General features: G+C 39.4%; 1 protein-coding gene across 1 annotated transcript; it reads right to left on the bottom strand.

Moving 5' to 3' along the window:
- Positions 1-7405: 7405 nt before the first annotated feature.
- On the bottom strand, positions 7406-8956 carry LOC142624903 (uncharacterized). Its single transcript, XM_075798632.1, has 3 exons — positions 8512-8956; positions 7966-8265; positions 7406-7866 (listed from the first exon to the last, which is right to left on the bottom strand). Exons 1-3 carry the CDS (start codon positions 8954-8956, stop codon positions 7406-7408), a joined length of 1206 nt encoding a protein of 401 aa, XP_075654747.1.
- Between the last annotated feature and the right edge of the window lie 7885 nt (positions 8957-16841).

Raw genomic sequence — 16841 nt, 5'->3', positions numbered from 1 at the left:
ATTGTTCCTTAAGTTCCTCTCTTAAAATTCTGCCATATGGATTTTTCCTCAGAGAATTGAAGTGTATTTTTTAGTTAAGTAGCCATTTGGCTCAATCTTAAGTAAAGAATTTAAGAAACGACACTTAAAGTATTGTACCTAAATTTTGTCCAACATTATATTGCCTTGCAACACTGATATGAGCGTAAATCTAACCAAATAATTTTATCTTATTTTGAAAACTAATTAATATTATTATATATTACCTAAATAATTATATATTAAATAAGTAATAAACATATAATTATGATTAATATATATAAATTAAATAATGAATGGACATTTGTATAACCTTGATATTTAGGTAAAACAACTATGGGCCTCCACATCCAAGGCTGATTTAAGGTCAAACAACTGGATAAAACTAGTCTTGTACGCTTTGTAGACGACTAAATTTCTTAGTTCGAAATAAATCAAACAAGTAAAATAGTTTCACAAATACGAATTTGTATTGATAAATGTGTGGTACAATTCTCTGTAATTACAAAAGAGTGATCCTCTGATTCGATCTCCTTGAAAGATTTATTGATTGTAATTGTGGTAATGTGATTTTGATTTGAACATAAGATATTCTTCAATTTAGCTGAGGAATGGATCGAAGATCTTTGAAACGGAATTACAATGAATCTCTGGCTATGAGCTTGTTAGAAATTCTTTGTTCTTCGTGTTCTTCGTGTATTCTTTGTGTTCTTTGTGTTCTTCGTGTGTTCTTCGTGTGGTCTTTGTATTTGAAGGTTTGTGGTGGAAATTCTTCGGTGCTTTAGAGGCTTGATTCCGTAGAGCTTCGTTGATTTATGGTTTGTTGAGGTTTCTGGAGGCTTTTGAGCTTGATTCCAGTGAACTTTGAGATCTGGACGAGTAGTTTGGATGATTTTGCTTCGAATGTTGTCTATATTCGAGGTTGAAGTTCTTGAAATTCTTGAAGGCTTTGGGGTTTGATTCCGGCAGAGCTTCTAGATTTCTGAACTCAAGATATCTTCTTCCTTCTCTGTCTGTATCCTCCTAAATGTCTTAGGAAGGCTTCTATTTATAGGAGTTTAGGGGTGGGTGAGCGACACGTGGCGAAGTTTGATTGGTGACACTTGTTACAGCTTGATTGGTCCGCTTACGTCATCGCTTACACGTGCAGGGCTACTTGTGTCATCGCTTACACGTGCTGATGCAGTTTCATGCCTTTATTTCAATGACACTTGGCAAATTTTTATTGGAATCTGAATAGTGATGGCAAAACCTAGAAGCAGTACATGGCGCCTTGTAATTGGTTGTATTTTGTGGACTTGGTAGTATGATGTGTCAGCTAGTGATAGGTCGGGAATTTTCCCTCTCTACAAATGCCCCCTCGAGACTCGTTCATGCACACAGTTTTTAGAGTGTGGTGAATGAATGAGTCTTGAAAGAAAATGTATTTCTTTTTATGCTTGACTCTTCTAGTGAAATAGCTGATGGTGGTGGAGCTTTTAACAGGATGAAGTAATTGCAGAAGAGTAGACCCACCCATATGAAAGGCTTTGATGAGACCAAGAAGGGGTCTGCCAGTATTTGAATGTGCTCGTGTGACCGAGCTTTCTCAGCAAAGGTTAAGTCAAAGTAATTTCAGAAGGGTATTTTGGATCGTTGGTGGTGATCACAGGGTGTTAAAGATAGAGAAGATGTGAGAATGTTGGTTAGGTACAGCATGCAGAGCTCTGGAGCTAGCCCCTTATTTTTAAGAACTTCTAGTGAAGTTATATCTGAAGGGTATACTTCGGATCACAGAGAGAACATGTGGGAGTGTGGTTGAATGTGTTTGTGTTATTGCACCACTCTGGTTAAGTTGAGGTAATTTCAGAAGGGATTCTGGGCATGTTGTTGTTGATGGTGAAAAAGATGGTGATAAAGCAAAGTGGATGGGTGAGGCATACGACACCATGGCCCTGACCCTGCATGTTAGGGACTCTCTGGCATAGATGTCTCTGGAAGTACACCTTGGGATGTGGGACTGACTGCATGCTGAATGAGGTCCGATAGCAAGTCGTTGAATGTGCATGTGTGACTGGACCATACTGACGGACATTAAGTTGAAGTAATTTCAGAATTATATTTTCTGAAATTCTTCAAGCTGATCTTAAGTTGGAGTAATTTTAGAAAGTGTGTTTTGTGGTACCAGCAATGATGACCTTTGGACTCCACGCTGATGGAAACATGGAATGAGGTTTTGGCAACCATTTGCCGACACCAAAGGCTAATTTCTGATGAGCTGGTACCTTAGAGGTTATCATAGGTGTTGGATGGGAGACAATTTGTAGGATACCCCAACACGTTTTACAACCTTCACCTAATGCCACTTGTTGGAAAAGCACAAAAGATGAAAGATGGAGCTAACTTGTGATCTTGGTTTTAGAAACCAACCAGGTTGCTGTTTGTTCCGAACTGCTACTTCTAATGGGAGACCAAGTAGTTGGAGAGAGACTACGGAAGCCCTGATCTTGGGAATAGGTGTCTCTACTGGACTTGGATTTCCTGGTCAACCAAATCCAAGAAAGCATGGAACAACGATGCAGATCATGTTATGAGTAACTTTATGGACAAATGAGGTCGTTAAGTAGGGAAAAAAAATTTGTTTGAATCCTAAAACAGCGATAATGTTGTGAGAAGGGTTTCTACTGAACCATGAGAGGGTTGATTTCAAGCTGATTATGAAACAATTTTGGTTGCTAGGTGTTGAGAATGATGAGGCCACAGTGAGAAATGGCCGTGAGAAGGAGGATTTGAAAATTTGAAAGAAGCAAATCTTCATTTCATGACTCAGTGTATGTGTTTTTTTTTCCTTGATGGATTTAGCGGATCTGGCCCTTCTATTTATAGTAAAGAGATGAAGAATGGTAGTTGGGTGGTTTAAGAATGGCGGATGAGACTTTTTGGTGAAAACGGTGGATGGGAACGGTAGGTGTCAAATGGGAATGTTAGGTTGGAAATTGGTAGGCACCAACGAAAATAATTGGCTGAAGTAGTGATCCAATGTAATTTCAATTTTGAGACATACTTGTGAGAGTTCGTCTGTTTTTGAAAGTGTAGCTTTAATCAATTCTAGAGGATAATTTTGAGGGAATCCAGACTAAATGGATGGATTTCAAATTATGATCTTGAGAGCTTAAATTTTGGACACCGCTAGTACTTTGGAGAAGCGGATGTAGTCTCTAAGTCCAAAACAAATACCTAGATTTCAAAATCAAAATCTTTGCGACAAACTGATAGGACAAGTTTTGCTTGAACATCTTGATTTTCGGTCAAAGTTTACATCAAAGCCCATAGTTGTAGAATCACACTATTTTGAGCAATTTTGGATTCTCAAATGAATAAATAGACCCCATAATTGGAAAACACGCGAAAAATTGAGCAAGACAGGTCAATCTTAAAAATTTTGACTTTTGGTCAAAGTTTGTGCAAAAGTCAATTTTTTTAGAAATTGGACTGTTGTACAATTTTCGAGCCTCAGTTGAAGAAACAGACCCCAAAATTGGAAAGTACGCGAAAAATTGAGTGGGACAGGTCCGTTTTGAAAATTTTGACTTTTTTGTCAAAGTCAAAGTCTTAATTTGTTAAATTTTTTTTTTTTTTTCAGGCGGTCCGGATCCGGGCCAGGTTTTCGGGTCGACCGGGTCGAGGAGTATGACGTCATCCATGACATCATCGACCTGTGGCGCGTGTGACGCGTGGCATGTATGACGCGTGCAAGCGCGTGTGGCGCGTGTGGGAAGATTGCTGGCGCGTGGGAGCGCGTGGACTCATCCAGCGGCGCGTGGGAGCGCGTGCAACTGAAGCTGGATTTGCCAGACCTTCTGGCGGCGCGTGGCTCATCGTTTGGGCTTGAAATTTTCACATCTTGTAGTTATAAGGCCGTAGAAGACTACTATGTGGTCGATTTTGTGAAATTGTGCATAGATTTGCACAGTTTTGAGTGAGAAACCCGCGGGTCACTGAGAATTTGTGGCCATGTGTGGCGGCGCATGACCGGGTATCTGGGCCTGAAATTTTCAAGTTTGGCGGATCGAAGGCTGTAGAAGACTCCTGTGGTGTCAGATTTGTGAAATAAAGTCTGGATTTTCACAAATTTGGATGAGAAAGTCGTGGGTCTTTGTTGGACTTATGGCTTTTTTTTCTTTGGTCTAATTTTGTGGTGGCCGCCCTGACAGGATGCAGAAATTCTGGTGGCCGCCCTGACAGGATGAAGAAATTATGGTGGCCGCTGAATGTTGATTCTTTAGGTCATCTTTGTCAGAGAACTTTGAAAATGTGGAAGAGAAGCAAGCATTGTTGGACTTCTTCTTATTTGTTTAAAATCCTCCGAAGATTGCATGCATTGTTGGACTTCTCTGATTTTAAGTGCATTTGAGTTTGCAAAATCTGACTTTGAGTTCCCATTGTTTTCACATTTCTGAAATGTAAATATAAGTTTTTTTTTTCATTGGTCGGTTGGTAGAACTATTTTTTGCTGACTTTCTTCATTTTTTTTTTGTCTGCTAGTTTAGCAGAAATTCTCTATATAAGATGTGAGATTGGCTTCGTTCATTTGGGCATTCTTAGCCTTCAGTCTTATTCTCCAGCTTTTAAGATTTTTTTTTTCTTTCTTTTTCTTTTGTCCTTTGTTTAGACATGCAATGAGATTTTCTTCTAACATTTTTTTTCGTTGTTGCTTGTTTTTGTTTTGCAGCTCAGTTTCCTTGATCTTTGGGTTTTGACATCAAATTTCACGCTGACGTTCTCATAGAAGTGTTTGCTTTCATTTGGTGACTTTGTATTTCATTGATAGCAACGTTGCAAGAACGTATGCCTTCATGTTGTTACATTCTTTTCTTGCATCAACAATCTTTTAGTGATATTCGTCTTTGCAACGACGTTTCCATAAGGATATTCAGCTAGGCAATAATGCTATCGCCCATGAAGCTACATCAACACTTCATTTGCACAGAAGCCATGCCAACATTCATCTTTGCCATAAAGCTACGTCAACACTTCATTCGCATCGAAGCTGGGCCAACATTTATCTTTACCATGAAGCTACGTCAACACTTCATTCGCATCGAAGCTGGGCCAACATTTATCTTTACCATGAAGCTTGAAGTTTCAAGAAGCTCCCATCAAGACTTTGAGGATGCAAAGAGATGCCAATAAAACCTTGAAGATGTGAGAAGAATGCTGCCACGATTTTGACATTGCACGAACATGCCCTTAGAGGAGAGATGATGCAACATCAACTTCAGATGTTGGAGGAAGGTGACGTTGTCCAGATTTTAGAGACATGATGTGAAACAACACCACTCAGAAGGGAGATGACGTGGTTAAAATTTCAGAGTTGTGAAGTGGCAAAACCTAGAAGAGAGACAATATAGCCTAGACTTGAAAGGTACAAAAAAAATGCCCCCAGGAGATAAGTGATGCAAAGTATACTTCAGAGACGTGGGAATATGTCCCCCAAAGATAAGCAATGCCATGCAGACTCCATTCCTTGCAACAGAGGTTGAAGATTTTATTTTACTCCACAACCGAGAATCAACTTATCATTATTTCAAGGAAAGCTAAGTAACACCAATTCTTTGCAGCTATCACTTTCTACCACAATGATCTTTGAACATCATATAGTGAGCAATTGATTGATCTTAAGCGACGCCTTGCCAATCAAAGGGTTCTTGAAAGCATGTTGACGACCTTTGGACAAACTCTTCAAGCTAAACTGACAGCCCTTCTTCTTTTTATGTGACTGAACTTAGTGAAAAGTACTAAGTTGCCTACGTACCCCGGAGAGGGATCAAGTCATTACGTAGTTCAACCAAAAAAAAAATTTTGATGATTTTTTTTCATGGTTTTGATGATTTTTTTTTCTTTGTTTTTCTTTTGTTTTTTTTTGTTTTTTTTTTGTTTTTTTTTTTGCTTCTTTTTACAAAAAGGGAGGGCTCACGTGTGTAATCCTCGCCCCACACCCCACGACATTTCATGGGTACCAATTGTGCAATAGTGGGTATCACCTCTAATCGAACCCGAGACATTGGCCTCAAGGGTGACATGGGCATCCAACCACTACGCCACACTCACAAATGGTGACATAGAGTGGGATTAATTTCTCTTTATTTGTGCACTTTCAAAGGTAATGGGAAAACATCATGTACCCTTGTAGTGCTGCAGTGGGTAGTTTAAGCTCTTACCGAGGAGCAGTTCTTGATTTTCAAGCATAGAAGCGTTTGAGGAACTTCCCATTGATGGGGCCGATCCTTACACCCTCATTGTCAATCAATTTGTAAGCTCCATTAGTGTGGACTTCTTGTACAACATAAGGTCCATCCCATTTCGAGATGAACTTACCACCTGTACGATGAGTCATGATGATAGGTCTTCGAACAGCGAGGACTAAATCACCAACTTGGAATGATCGTGGTTTAACTCTTTTATTGAATGCGCTTGACAAACGAGCTTGATAGCACTCAAGGCACTGTTGGGCCTCGAGCCTTTTCTCATCCAGTGCCTTCAACTCTTGTAACCTAAGCTTGGCATTTTCCTCTTTAGTTAACCCTTCTTGAATGGCGATCCGTAGTGATGGGATCTGGCGTTCTAAGGGAAGGATAGCTTCTACTCCATAAACGAGAGAATACGGGGTCACTTGAGTAGGCGTTCAAAATGTTGTTCGATATGCCCATAATGCTTCTCCAATTCTTTCATGCCAGTCTCGCTTAGTTTTGGATACCACTTTCTTTAACAAACTGCCAAGAGTTTTGTTAAAGGCTTCGGCTAATCCATTCGCCGGGGCATTGTACATAGAAGAATTGTACTGTTTGAATGCAAATTTCTCGCACAACTCTGTCATCAACCTATTCTGAAACGGTTTGCCATTATCGATTATGATATATCGAGGGACACCATACCGATAGATCAAGTGAGTTCGGATAAAATTGACCACCGTCTCTTTCTTTACTTCCCTAAAAGGCACAGCTTCTGCCCATTTCGAGAAGTAATCAGTTGCAGCCAAGATGTACAAATGGCCGCCAGATGATTTTGGTAATGGTCCTATTGCGTCAAGCCCCCATGCATCAAAAGGCCAAGAAGCTACAGTTGGGTGTAGAGGTTCTGGTGGCTAATGGATGAAGTTTGCATGATATTGACAAGCTTCGCACTTCTTAGCATACTCCATGGAATCTTGCACCATCGTAGGCCAATAGTAACCCATTCGCTTGATCTTGTAGTGTAACTTAGGACCTGATTGGTGTGCACCGCATATTCCAGAATGAGCTTCTTCTAAGGCTTGTTTAGCCTCTTCCTCTCCTAAGCAACGGAGAAACAAACCATCAAATGAACGGCAGAAGAGAGTTTCTTTATAGTAAATGAATCGAGCAGCCCTTCACCGAACTTCGGTCTTATGGTGTACATCATCTGGGAGTCTTCCATGTTGAAGGTACTCAATGATTGTTTGTCGCCAATCTTCCTTTTTGACAAGGCATACAGAGATGACGTTGGCTTGCTTTTCTTCTTTTTCTTCTTCAATCACGGAAGGCACCACCCACCTTTGGGAAACAACAACTTTGGTGGTCTCTTCTTGGGATAATGCTAAGGTGGTAGCCAAATTAGCTAAAGCATCAGCCTGTCTATTCTCCTTCCTCGGTATATGCTCCAATGTAATTGCCTCAAAATTTGTGAGCAACTTCTTCGCATATTTGCAATAAGGGATAAGGTCCTCTTTCTTGACATCATACTGCTCCAAGATTTGGTTGATAATCAATTTGGAATCCCCAAAGATCTCAAGTTGCGATATGCCGATTTCAATGGCCATTTGTAGACCAATGATCAATGCTTGATATTCGGCTACATTGTTAGAGCAAAGTTCGCTTAATGAGAACGAATATAGAAGTATTTGTCATTGTGGAGAAAAAAACACTACACCTACCCCCGCTCCTTCTTGACGTGCAGTCCCATCGAAAAACATCATCCATGATGGCATTACTTCAATGTAAAACACATCCTCGTCTGGGAAATCATCAGAGAACTCCCAATCAGATGGAACTGGGTGATCAACTAAGAAATCTGCCAATACTTGTCCTTTGATAGCTTTTTGCGGAACATATGCAAGGTCGTATTGTTGCAGCAAGACTGTCCATCGAGCTAAGCGACCCGAAACCACTGGCCTGGAGAGGACATATTTAATCGGGTCCACCTTTGCTATCAAACGAACCATATGTGCTTGCATGTAGTGCTCTAGTTTGTCTACGGCAAAGAAAAGAGTGAGGCACATCTTTTCAATAGGAGAATAATTTAATTCAGCTCCATTGAGAGTCCGACTTAAATAATAAAGGGCTCTTTCTTTCCCTTCTTTATTTTCTTGTGCCATAAGAGCACCTAGAGACCTTTCTTGTGCCGCGATGTACAACACCAAAGGCTTTCCCGGGATAGGAGCACCTAAAACTGGAGGATTAAGCAAGTATCTTTTGATGCGTGCAAAAGCATTGCTACAAGCCTCATCCCATTGAAAGTGTGCATCCTTCTTCATTAATCTATTGAAAGGTTGACATCGACCTGCCACGTTTGAAATAAATCGTCGTATGTAAGCTAGTTTTCCTTGCAAGCCTCTAAGTTCTCGCAGGTTCTTCGGCTCTGGAATTTTCTGGATAGCTTCAATTTTGGACTGGTCAATTTCAATACCGCGGTGCCTCACAATGAAACCAAGAAATTTCCCGGATGTTACACCGAAAGCGCATTTGCGAGGGTTCATTTTAAGCTGGTACTTTCTTAAGCGATTGAACACGGATCGCAAATCTACCAGATAGTCTTCCCTCCTTTTTGATTTAACCACCAGATCATCGACATAAGACTCCACGTACTTATGAAGTACATTATCAAAGATCTTTTGCATGGCTCGTTGACAAGTAGCACCAGCGTTCTTTAATCCAAAAGGCATCACTTTGTAACAGTAAATACCTTTAGGGGTACGAAAAGCTGTGAACTCTTCATCCTTAGGGTTCATTCGAATTTGGTTGTAACCAGAAGAGCCATCCATGAAAGATAAGGCTTCATGACCAATAGTGGCGTCAACCATGATCTCAGTGATAGGCAACAGAAAATCATCCTTGGGACATGCACTGTTCAGATCACGGAAGTCAACGCACACCCGGATTTGTCCATTCTTCTTTTTGACAGGGACGATATTAGCAATCCACTCCGGATACTGTACTTCACGGATGAAGCCTGCCTCAATTAGCTTATTGACCTCAGTTTCTATTTGAGGGATAAGCTCCGGCCGAAAGCGTCTTTGAGCTTGTTTTACTGGGTGCACGCCCTTCTTTACTGCCAAATGGTGTAAAGCAATACTTGGATTGAGCCCAGGCATTTCTTTGTAAGTCCAAGCAAACACATCTTTATATTCTACCAAGAGCTGGAGGTATCCTTCTTCTTCTGCAGGAGTGAGAAGGGCACTGATGAAAGTTGGTCGAGGTTCTTCAATAGTTCCTAAATTGATCTCTTTAAGTTCATCAACTGTAGCCTATACTCCATCTTCCAAGGCTAGGGGAGCTTCATCGACCTCATTCTTTGCGGCTTCATCATCTGACAGTGTATCTTCTTCTACTGTAATGTGAAACGAGGATGATACTTCTTCATTTTGCTCATTGTGGACGAGTGACTGACTTGTGTGTACAATCGTTCGTCTTTTGACTTTGAGAGCTCTTTCAGTGCTGATATCCAAGATAAAGTTACGCTTCATACATGAAGGAATACTACTACGTATCTCATCATTAGCTTTCTCCTCCTTTTGGTCCTCAGAGTTTATTGAACTTTCAGAGCAAGTATCAATGGGCCTTTTTGTTGCCCCCAATCGATTAAAGACTGATCCACACGCAAAAATGTCTCGAATTTGCGTTAAAGTAGTCGTATTCAACTTGTCGAACACTGTAATTCGTGACGATGAAGCCTTAATGCGATCGAATACTGAGATGCGTGATGAAGAGTGATCTTTTCTTTGATTCGGACTTTCATCAACCTCTACTGTTATGTATTGGGAACTTGAAGCCTTGCTTCTTTTATTGATCCATATTTGAGCTGGTGGTTTTGGAGTACAACTTATTCTAGTCTTTGGGATAGGAATTTCATGCCCTTCAAGTCGCATTTTCCCTTACGTTTTACTAAGACCTTGCATCTTTTCTCTAGTAGCTTCTGGAATTAGCTTCCCTAGGCCGCTTTGTTTTGAGAAATCATAGCCTGCTTTGGCTAATAGCCTATATGTCGTTGGGTCAAACCATTCTTTCTTCCGTTTACTTGGTAGAACACCATGCTCTGTCAGACTTTGTGAAGACTTCACGAATCCATTTAGTGGCTTTGAGGGCAAAGGATTTGTGGATGAAGTTAAAGGCATTACATGATTTTCTTTCAACATGGCTACATCCTTCATCATGAGCTTTGTAGGAGGTCTTCGCATATCCATTGTAGATTAAAGGCATTCTGTGAATGGTGATTGTCCGTTTTTGCGACGTGACAATGGTACATAATGGAGGAATGGAGGGTTATTGGAAGGCGTAGAGCTTTCATCTGCTTTCTCTGAATTGCTAGTAGACTCACTAGACTAGTTATTCCCATATCGTGGATCTTCCTTTGGGGAAGGAACATCCTTTCTAGTGATGAATTTAACATGCTTCTTTTCACCCTGCTTGCTTTTCATGGACGGGACTTCAACTGGGAGAACTTCATTAGGGATATCATCTTCTACATAAAACTTCGCGTCAGCAAAGTGAGCTTCAGTTTCAGAAAAAGGCTTCAAGTTGGCATCTACTTTCTTTATTCCACCTTGAAGATACTTGAAACATTGGTGCAAAGTTGACGGCACTATTCCATTCCCATGGATCCATGGACGTCCTAACAATATGTTGTACGTTGTCTTGGCATCAATGACATGGAACAAAACATTGCTTGTCAATTCTCCAATAATTAACTCCAAGTGTATCATGCCGATGGCGCGTTGTCCTCCTTGGTTAAAACCTTGTATGACCAAGCGACTGTGTGATAATTCCTCCATAGCAAGACCAAGTCATCTCATTGTCATTTTCGGTAGTATATTAATAGCTGAACCTCCATCAATGAGAATGCGATTAATCTTTTGTTCACGAGCATAACCAGAGACATAAAGTGGACGATTGTGAGGCTTAGGGCCTAACAATAGATCCTCGTCAGTGAAAGTCAAGTCTGGAGAGCACGCGAAACATTCCTGTGTTTGTTGAAGTGTATTGGTACAAGGAGTGTAAATCTTTGGCTCTTCAAGAGCTTGGATGATCCCTTCTTTCGGTGAGGTGGAGGATTGCGAGGGTTCCACTTTATCAACCTGAGATTTGAGTTGTTCTAAAGACGACAAAGTCTCATTCGAACTACCATGGTCAACACTTTTTTATTTTTCATCAACTTCACAACGAGAGACCGTGTGAACAGCCTCCGCTGACTTGCTTTGAAAGAATTTCGTGGGGAAAAATTCTTCCAATGTGACAAGACTTCGAAATTTTTGGGTTTGTGCCGAATCATCACACATTTCCGTTCTTAGCCTTTCTTTTCTTTTATCATTCTTTCTTCTTGACTGCGGCTGAATTTGGTTTTGTGCTCTTCTGGACTCTTGGGTGATCAAATGAAGAGGAAATACTCGTCTCTTCTTCCATCTCTTACGAGTAACCAACGTCCAACCCTCTTCCTCATCCATTGTTGACTTTTTATCATCATTTGAGTCATAATCAGATGCTTTTTGTGAAAGCTGCACTTGAACAGGTTCCAAAGAACCAAATCGGATGAACGTGGTATTCACCCTCTACTTAGTAGTTGGAGACTTGCAACTAGACGACCCGTAAGCAAATGTTACAAGGTTTGACTGAGCAACATCGTTAACATCTAAGTCGATTTTTCTTTCTTTGGCTAGCTTCATGATGAGTTCTTTAAAAACAAAGCATTTTTGGATCGGAAGACTTATGATACGATGATACTTACAATAGTTCGGGTCATTAACCTTTCCTATTTCTTCCGGTCGTTTGCATTCTGGCAATTCAATTAATTTCGAGTTGAGCAGTTGTTCTAGCATCTCGGGTATATCAGCGGCAAGGAAAGGATACACCTTTTGTTCCCATTCCTTGAGTGATGAGCGACGCGTCTCGCGTCGTTGGCCTCCCTCAGGCCTCTTCTCGTTAGCCTTTACATTTCCCGTTGAAATTTTGACTGGGGCAGGGTTGACATTCATGGAGTGTTTGACATTACTTTTTGTATTCCTGTCATTTCTCCTTATTTCTCGCCTTTCTTTCTTTTCTTCAGGTACGGGAGGTTTCAGATTTTCATGGCAAGAGATACTCAATTCCATGTCATGCGCACGAGTTGCCAATTCTTCGAATGTTCGGGGCTTTTCCCCTTGTAGGATGTACAGAAGTCCCCAATGCATGCCTTGGATGCACATTTCTACAGCAGATATTTCAGACAGTCTATCCTTACAATCTAAACTCAAAGAACGCCACCGACTGATATAGTCAACAACGGGTTCGTCTTTCCACTGCTTAGTATTGGTAAGCTCCATCATGCTCACCGTGCGGCGCGTGCTGTAAAACTGGTTAAGGAACTCCCTTTCCAACTGATCCCAACTATCAATTGACTCAGGTTCTAAATCTGTATACCAATCAAAGGCATTCCCTTTCAGAGAACGAACAAACTGCTTTACAAAAAGGCATCCTTGAGTCCCTGCGTTCTCACAGGTTTCTACAAAGTGCGCAACGTGTTGCTTTGGGCTTCCCTTGCCATCGAATTGCAAGAACTTGAGGGGTTGATACCCATTTGGCATTCTCATATTGTCAATGTGCTTCGTATAAGGTTTTAAATATATGAGAGAATGTGTAGAAGAACCTCCATATTGTGCTCGTAGGTGTTTGTTATCATGTCTTGCAGTTGTTGGACAGATATTGAGGCCATTGAGGTGGAGTGTCCTTGTTGAGAAGTGCCTTCACCTCCTTTTCCCTTATCACCCCTAGCGTTTTCTCCCTTCAAGGTAAAGCCAGGAGGGTGCTCAAGGTCTGGATTTGATTCACCCGAATCTTGGACTTCCAGTTTGTTCATCAGGGTTGCAATTTGGACATCCTTATCTTCAAGTGCTTTTGTGAGAAGGGTGACCCTTTGTTCCATTTCAGCCATCTTTTCTTCCACAAAAGAGGTGTTGGTCATCATTACTGGCATGACCTCTAGATATGATGGAGAAAATGATGAGACAGGATGAGTCAAAGGCATTTTGTTCCTTAGGCTTCTCATCACGGGTGAAGAGTTGATAGAAAAGGTCTTTGTTGAGGATGATTCATCATTGATCTCAAAATCCTTCGAGACAGATGAATCCTTAGTGGTGGCTTTCCTTTTTGCAAGAAAGTCTAGAGAGATGATATTATGAAGCTTGCTTTCTTTGGTTGATTGGTGTTGCGATTGATCAAGAGCTTTGGATCGACTACGAGTGATTGGGCCGACATAATCATCCGCAACGGAAGCATCCATCACCGATTTTTGAGCATTCTTGTTAGAAGCCATCGAAGCTAGTAGCAGATCGAATTTCTTTTCTTTTGAAGGAGAAAGAGATGAGAGGCAGAGATGTCCCACTGGGCGTGCCAGAATTTGTAGACGACTAAATTTCTTAGTTCGAAATAAATCAAACAAGTAAAATAGTTTCACAAATACGAATTTGTATTGATAAATGTGTGGTACAATTATCTGTAATTACAAAAGAGTGATCATCTGATTCGATCTCCTTGAAAGATCTATTGATTGGAATTGTGGTAATGTGATTTTGATTTGAACATAAGATATTCTTCAATTTAGCTGAGGAATGGATCGAAGATCTTTGAAACGGAATTACAATGAATCTCTGGCTATGAGCTTGTTAGAAATTCTTTGTTCTTCGTGTGTTCTTCGTATTCTTCGTGTGTTCTTCGTGTTTGAAGGTTTATGGTGGAAATTCTTCGGTGCTTTGGAGGCTTGAATCCGTAGAGCTTCGTTGATTTATGGTTTGTTGAGGTTTCTGGAGGCTTTTGAGCTTGATTCCAGTGAACTTTGAGATTTGGACGAGTAGTTTGGATGACTTTGCTTCGAATGTTGTCTGTATTCGAGGTTGAAGTTCTTGAAATTCTTGAAGGCTTTGAGGTTTGATTCCGGCAGAGCTTCTGGATTTCTGAACTCAAGATATCTTCTTCCTTCTCTGTCTGTGTCCTCCTAAATGTCTTAGGAAGGCTTCTATTTATAGGAGTTTAGGGGTAGGTGAGCGACACGTGGCGAAGTTTGATTGGTGACACTTGTCACAGCTTGATTGGTCCGCTTATGTCATCGCTTACACGTGCAGGGCTGCTTGTGTCATCGCTTACACCTGCTGACGCAGTTTCATGCCTTTATTTCAATGACACTTGGCAAATTTCTATTGGAATCCGAATAGTGATGGCAAAACCTAGCAGCAATACGTGGCGCCTAGTAATTGGCTGTATTTTTGGACTTGGTAGTATGATGTGTCAGCTTGTGATAGGTCGGGAATTTTCCCTCTCTACACGCTTGATTGCGGGCCTCTTTGGCCAGTTGGCAGACTTCAACCCAACCTAACCTAGTTTCAGCATCATTCGATCAGCATTAGATTATTAGATAGTTTTGAATTCCACTATGTCCCACCCAAACCGCCAGAATTTTCCATTTCAATTAATTACCTACTATGAAAGTATGAATCATCCCTCTATTTTATCTCATTTTAAATATTAACCCATTTTGCTCCATTCAACCTGTATTGGTCCATTTTACTATTTGGTATGGTGATTTCAGTCTCTATGTAAATGAATCATTATTTTTTCCAATACTTTTTTTTTTCTATTACTTCACTCACATATAACATTTTATTATTATTTTCCTTTAACAATGTGTTTTTCTTGTTTATTTCACTCATATATGACAGTTTTTTTTCTTTATTAATTTTTTTCTTTACATACTTTTATATATATGATGTCATATATTTAAATTATGTAGTGATGATATTAAAAATGTGCATTATTAAATTTTGAATTAATAATTTGATATGGTAGAATATCATCTAATACAAACTTAGGTATATAAATTTTGTAATGCAAACTTAGGTAACTTCAAAATAGAACATTAAAATCTCAACTGGTAAAGTCTTTAATGGTTAAATAAGAGATCTGATGTTCAATCTACGTCTACACTAAAAACTGATTGGTATCTTGGCCTGATGATAAAGAGCTATCATCAAGAACGGACGCTATAAAAAAAACTCTCTCTCAAGAAAAAAATTATTACGTTAAAATAGGTTGTAACCGAAATATTATGTTCTAATAGATAAACCTCATAACATAATTATTAATTAAGAAAAAACAACCCAAGTGGTGTAGAGCTGTGAGTTTGCATGGGAGATTTTAGCCAGGTAAACAGCTCTTCATTTTATTCCAATTGGTGGGTGCCTCATGTTAGCATTATTGGTGTATCAAAAGTCAAAACAAATGAATGCTCTTAGGCTCTTAGCCATTTAATTCGTTTTGACCCAAGGAGAAAAAAATATAAAGCCTAAACGTGTTGCGAACACACATTTTCACGTATATCTGTATACACGCGTGAAAAATAATTGAAATTGTACGACACACAAATTCAATTATTGTTTTTCACCTCAAAATAAAAAAAATAAAAAGGTAAATGACAAATTACCCTTCTAAAGTTTTGAATTGGTTGAATTTTACACCTTAAAATTTCAGAATTTAGATTTTACATTCTACAGTCTAGGGTGTTTAAATTTGACACCCTGACATTTCAGAACTTAGATTTTACCCTATATATTTTTAAAGTATTTAGATTTTACCCCTTTAGTTTTGGAGTGTTTGGATTTCACACCCTAAAGTTTCAGAATTTGTAGGTGCAAATTCCAAACAACCCTAAACTTTATGGGGTAAAATTCAAATTCGGAAACGTTAGGGTACAAAATTCAAACCCTCCAAATTTCAGGAGGTAAAATCCAAATTATGAAATTTCAAGGTGTAAAATCTAATCACCCCAAACTTTAGGGGTGTAATTTACAATTTACCCAAATATATATATTGTTTTTTGCATATGTGTATAGATGTATGAAAAAATGTGTGTAATTAATTATCACTGCCCAAAAATAAAATTGTTTTCTATTGCCATAAAACAACAGATGGAAGTTGATGGTTTCTATAAAATTGTGATTTACAACTATATTTTATATTAACTTTATTCCATGACAAAAAGTGTTATAATTGCATTAATTGTGTTCCTTGTATTTTGTGGGATTTTATTGTATTAGGTTTAGTATTAAGTTGGTGAAAAATCAAGCATGCAATGAAGATCAATGCAATTTCGCGACTATCTCGCAAAAAGTTCGCAAGTAAAGGTTCCTACAAAAAGACAATGTGAAAAGCACATGCTGAAAGCTAAAGAGTCAAGTGTCAAGCTACATTTCGCGAGTACTTTGCGAGATAGGTCATCTCGCGAGGTACCATGAAACTCTCTGCCTGGTGGATTTTAAGTGTGACTTTCTTACTCTTCACCCATATTATATATAGTGGCGGAGCCAGGAATTTAGGTCAGGGGGGGCAAGATTAAAAGCCAAGATTGGAAGTAAAAAATTAATCTAAAAAAATTAATCAATATTAATAACAAAATAAGTAAACAACTATATGATAATGTAATTGTCATAGAGAATCTAACATAAAATGTAAGCTTTAATTTATTTTTTCACACCTAGCTTATTTTACTCAATTGCCCTCGACGATTTTTCATATTTTGAAACCCCTGCA

Source organism: Castanea sativa, chromosome 2 (assembly GCF_040712315.1).
Source record: "Castanea sativa cultivar Marrone di Chiusa Pesio chromosome 2, ASM4071231v1".
Taxonomy (NCBI): domain Eukaryota; kingdom Viridiplantae; phylum Streptophyta; class Magnoliopsida; order Fagales; family Fagaceae; genus Castanea; species Castanea sativa.
This window is presented reverse-complemented; position numbering and strand designations above follow the sequence as displayed.

Bases quoted from the DNA above. Each gene is read 5' to 3' on its own strand.
- LOC142624903 (XM_075798632.1), bottom strand. From the start codon at position 8,956: ATGCCTTTTGGATTAAAGAACGCTGGTGCTACTTGTCAACGAGCCATG. The intron at 8,266-8,511 runs GTAGCAATGCTT...TCTTTGCCGTAG, and splicing joins CTTTCAATGGGATGAGGCTT to ACAAACTAGAGCACTACATG. The intron at 7,867-7,965 runs GTCAAGAAGGAG...CTAACAATGTAG, and splicing joins GTTTTTCGATGGGACTGCAC to CCGAATATCAAGCATTGATC.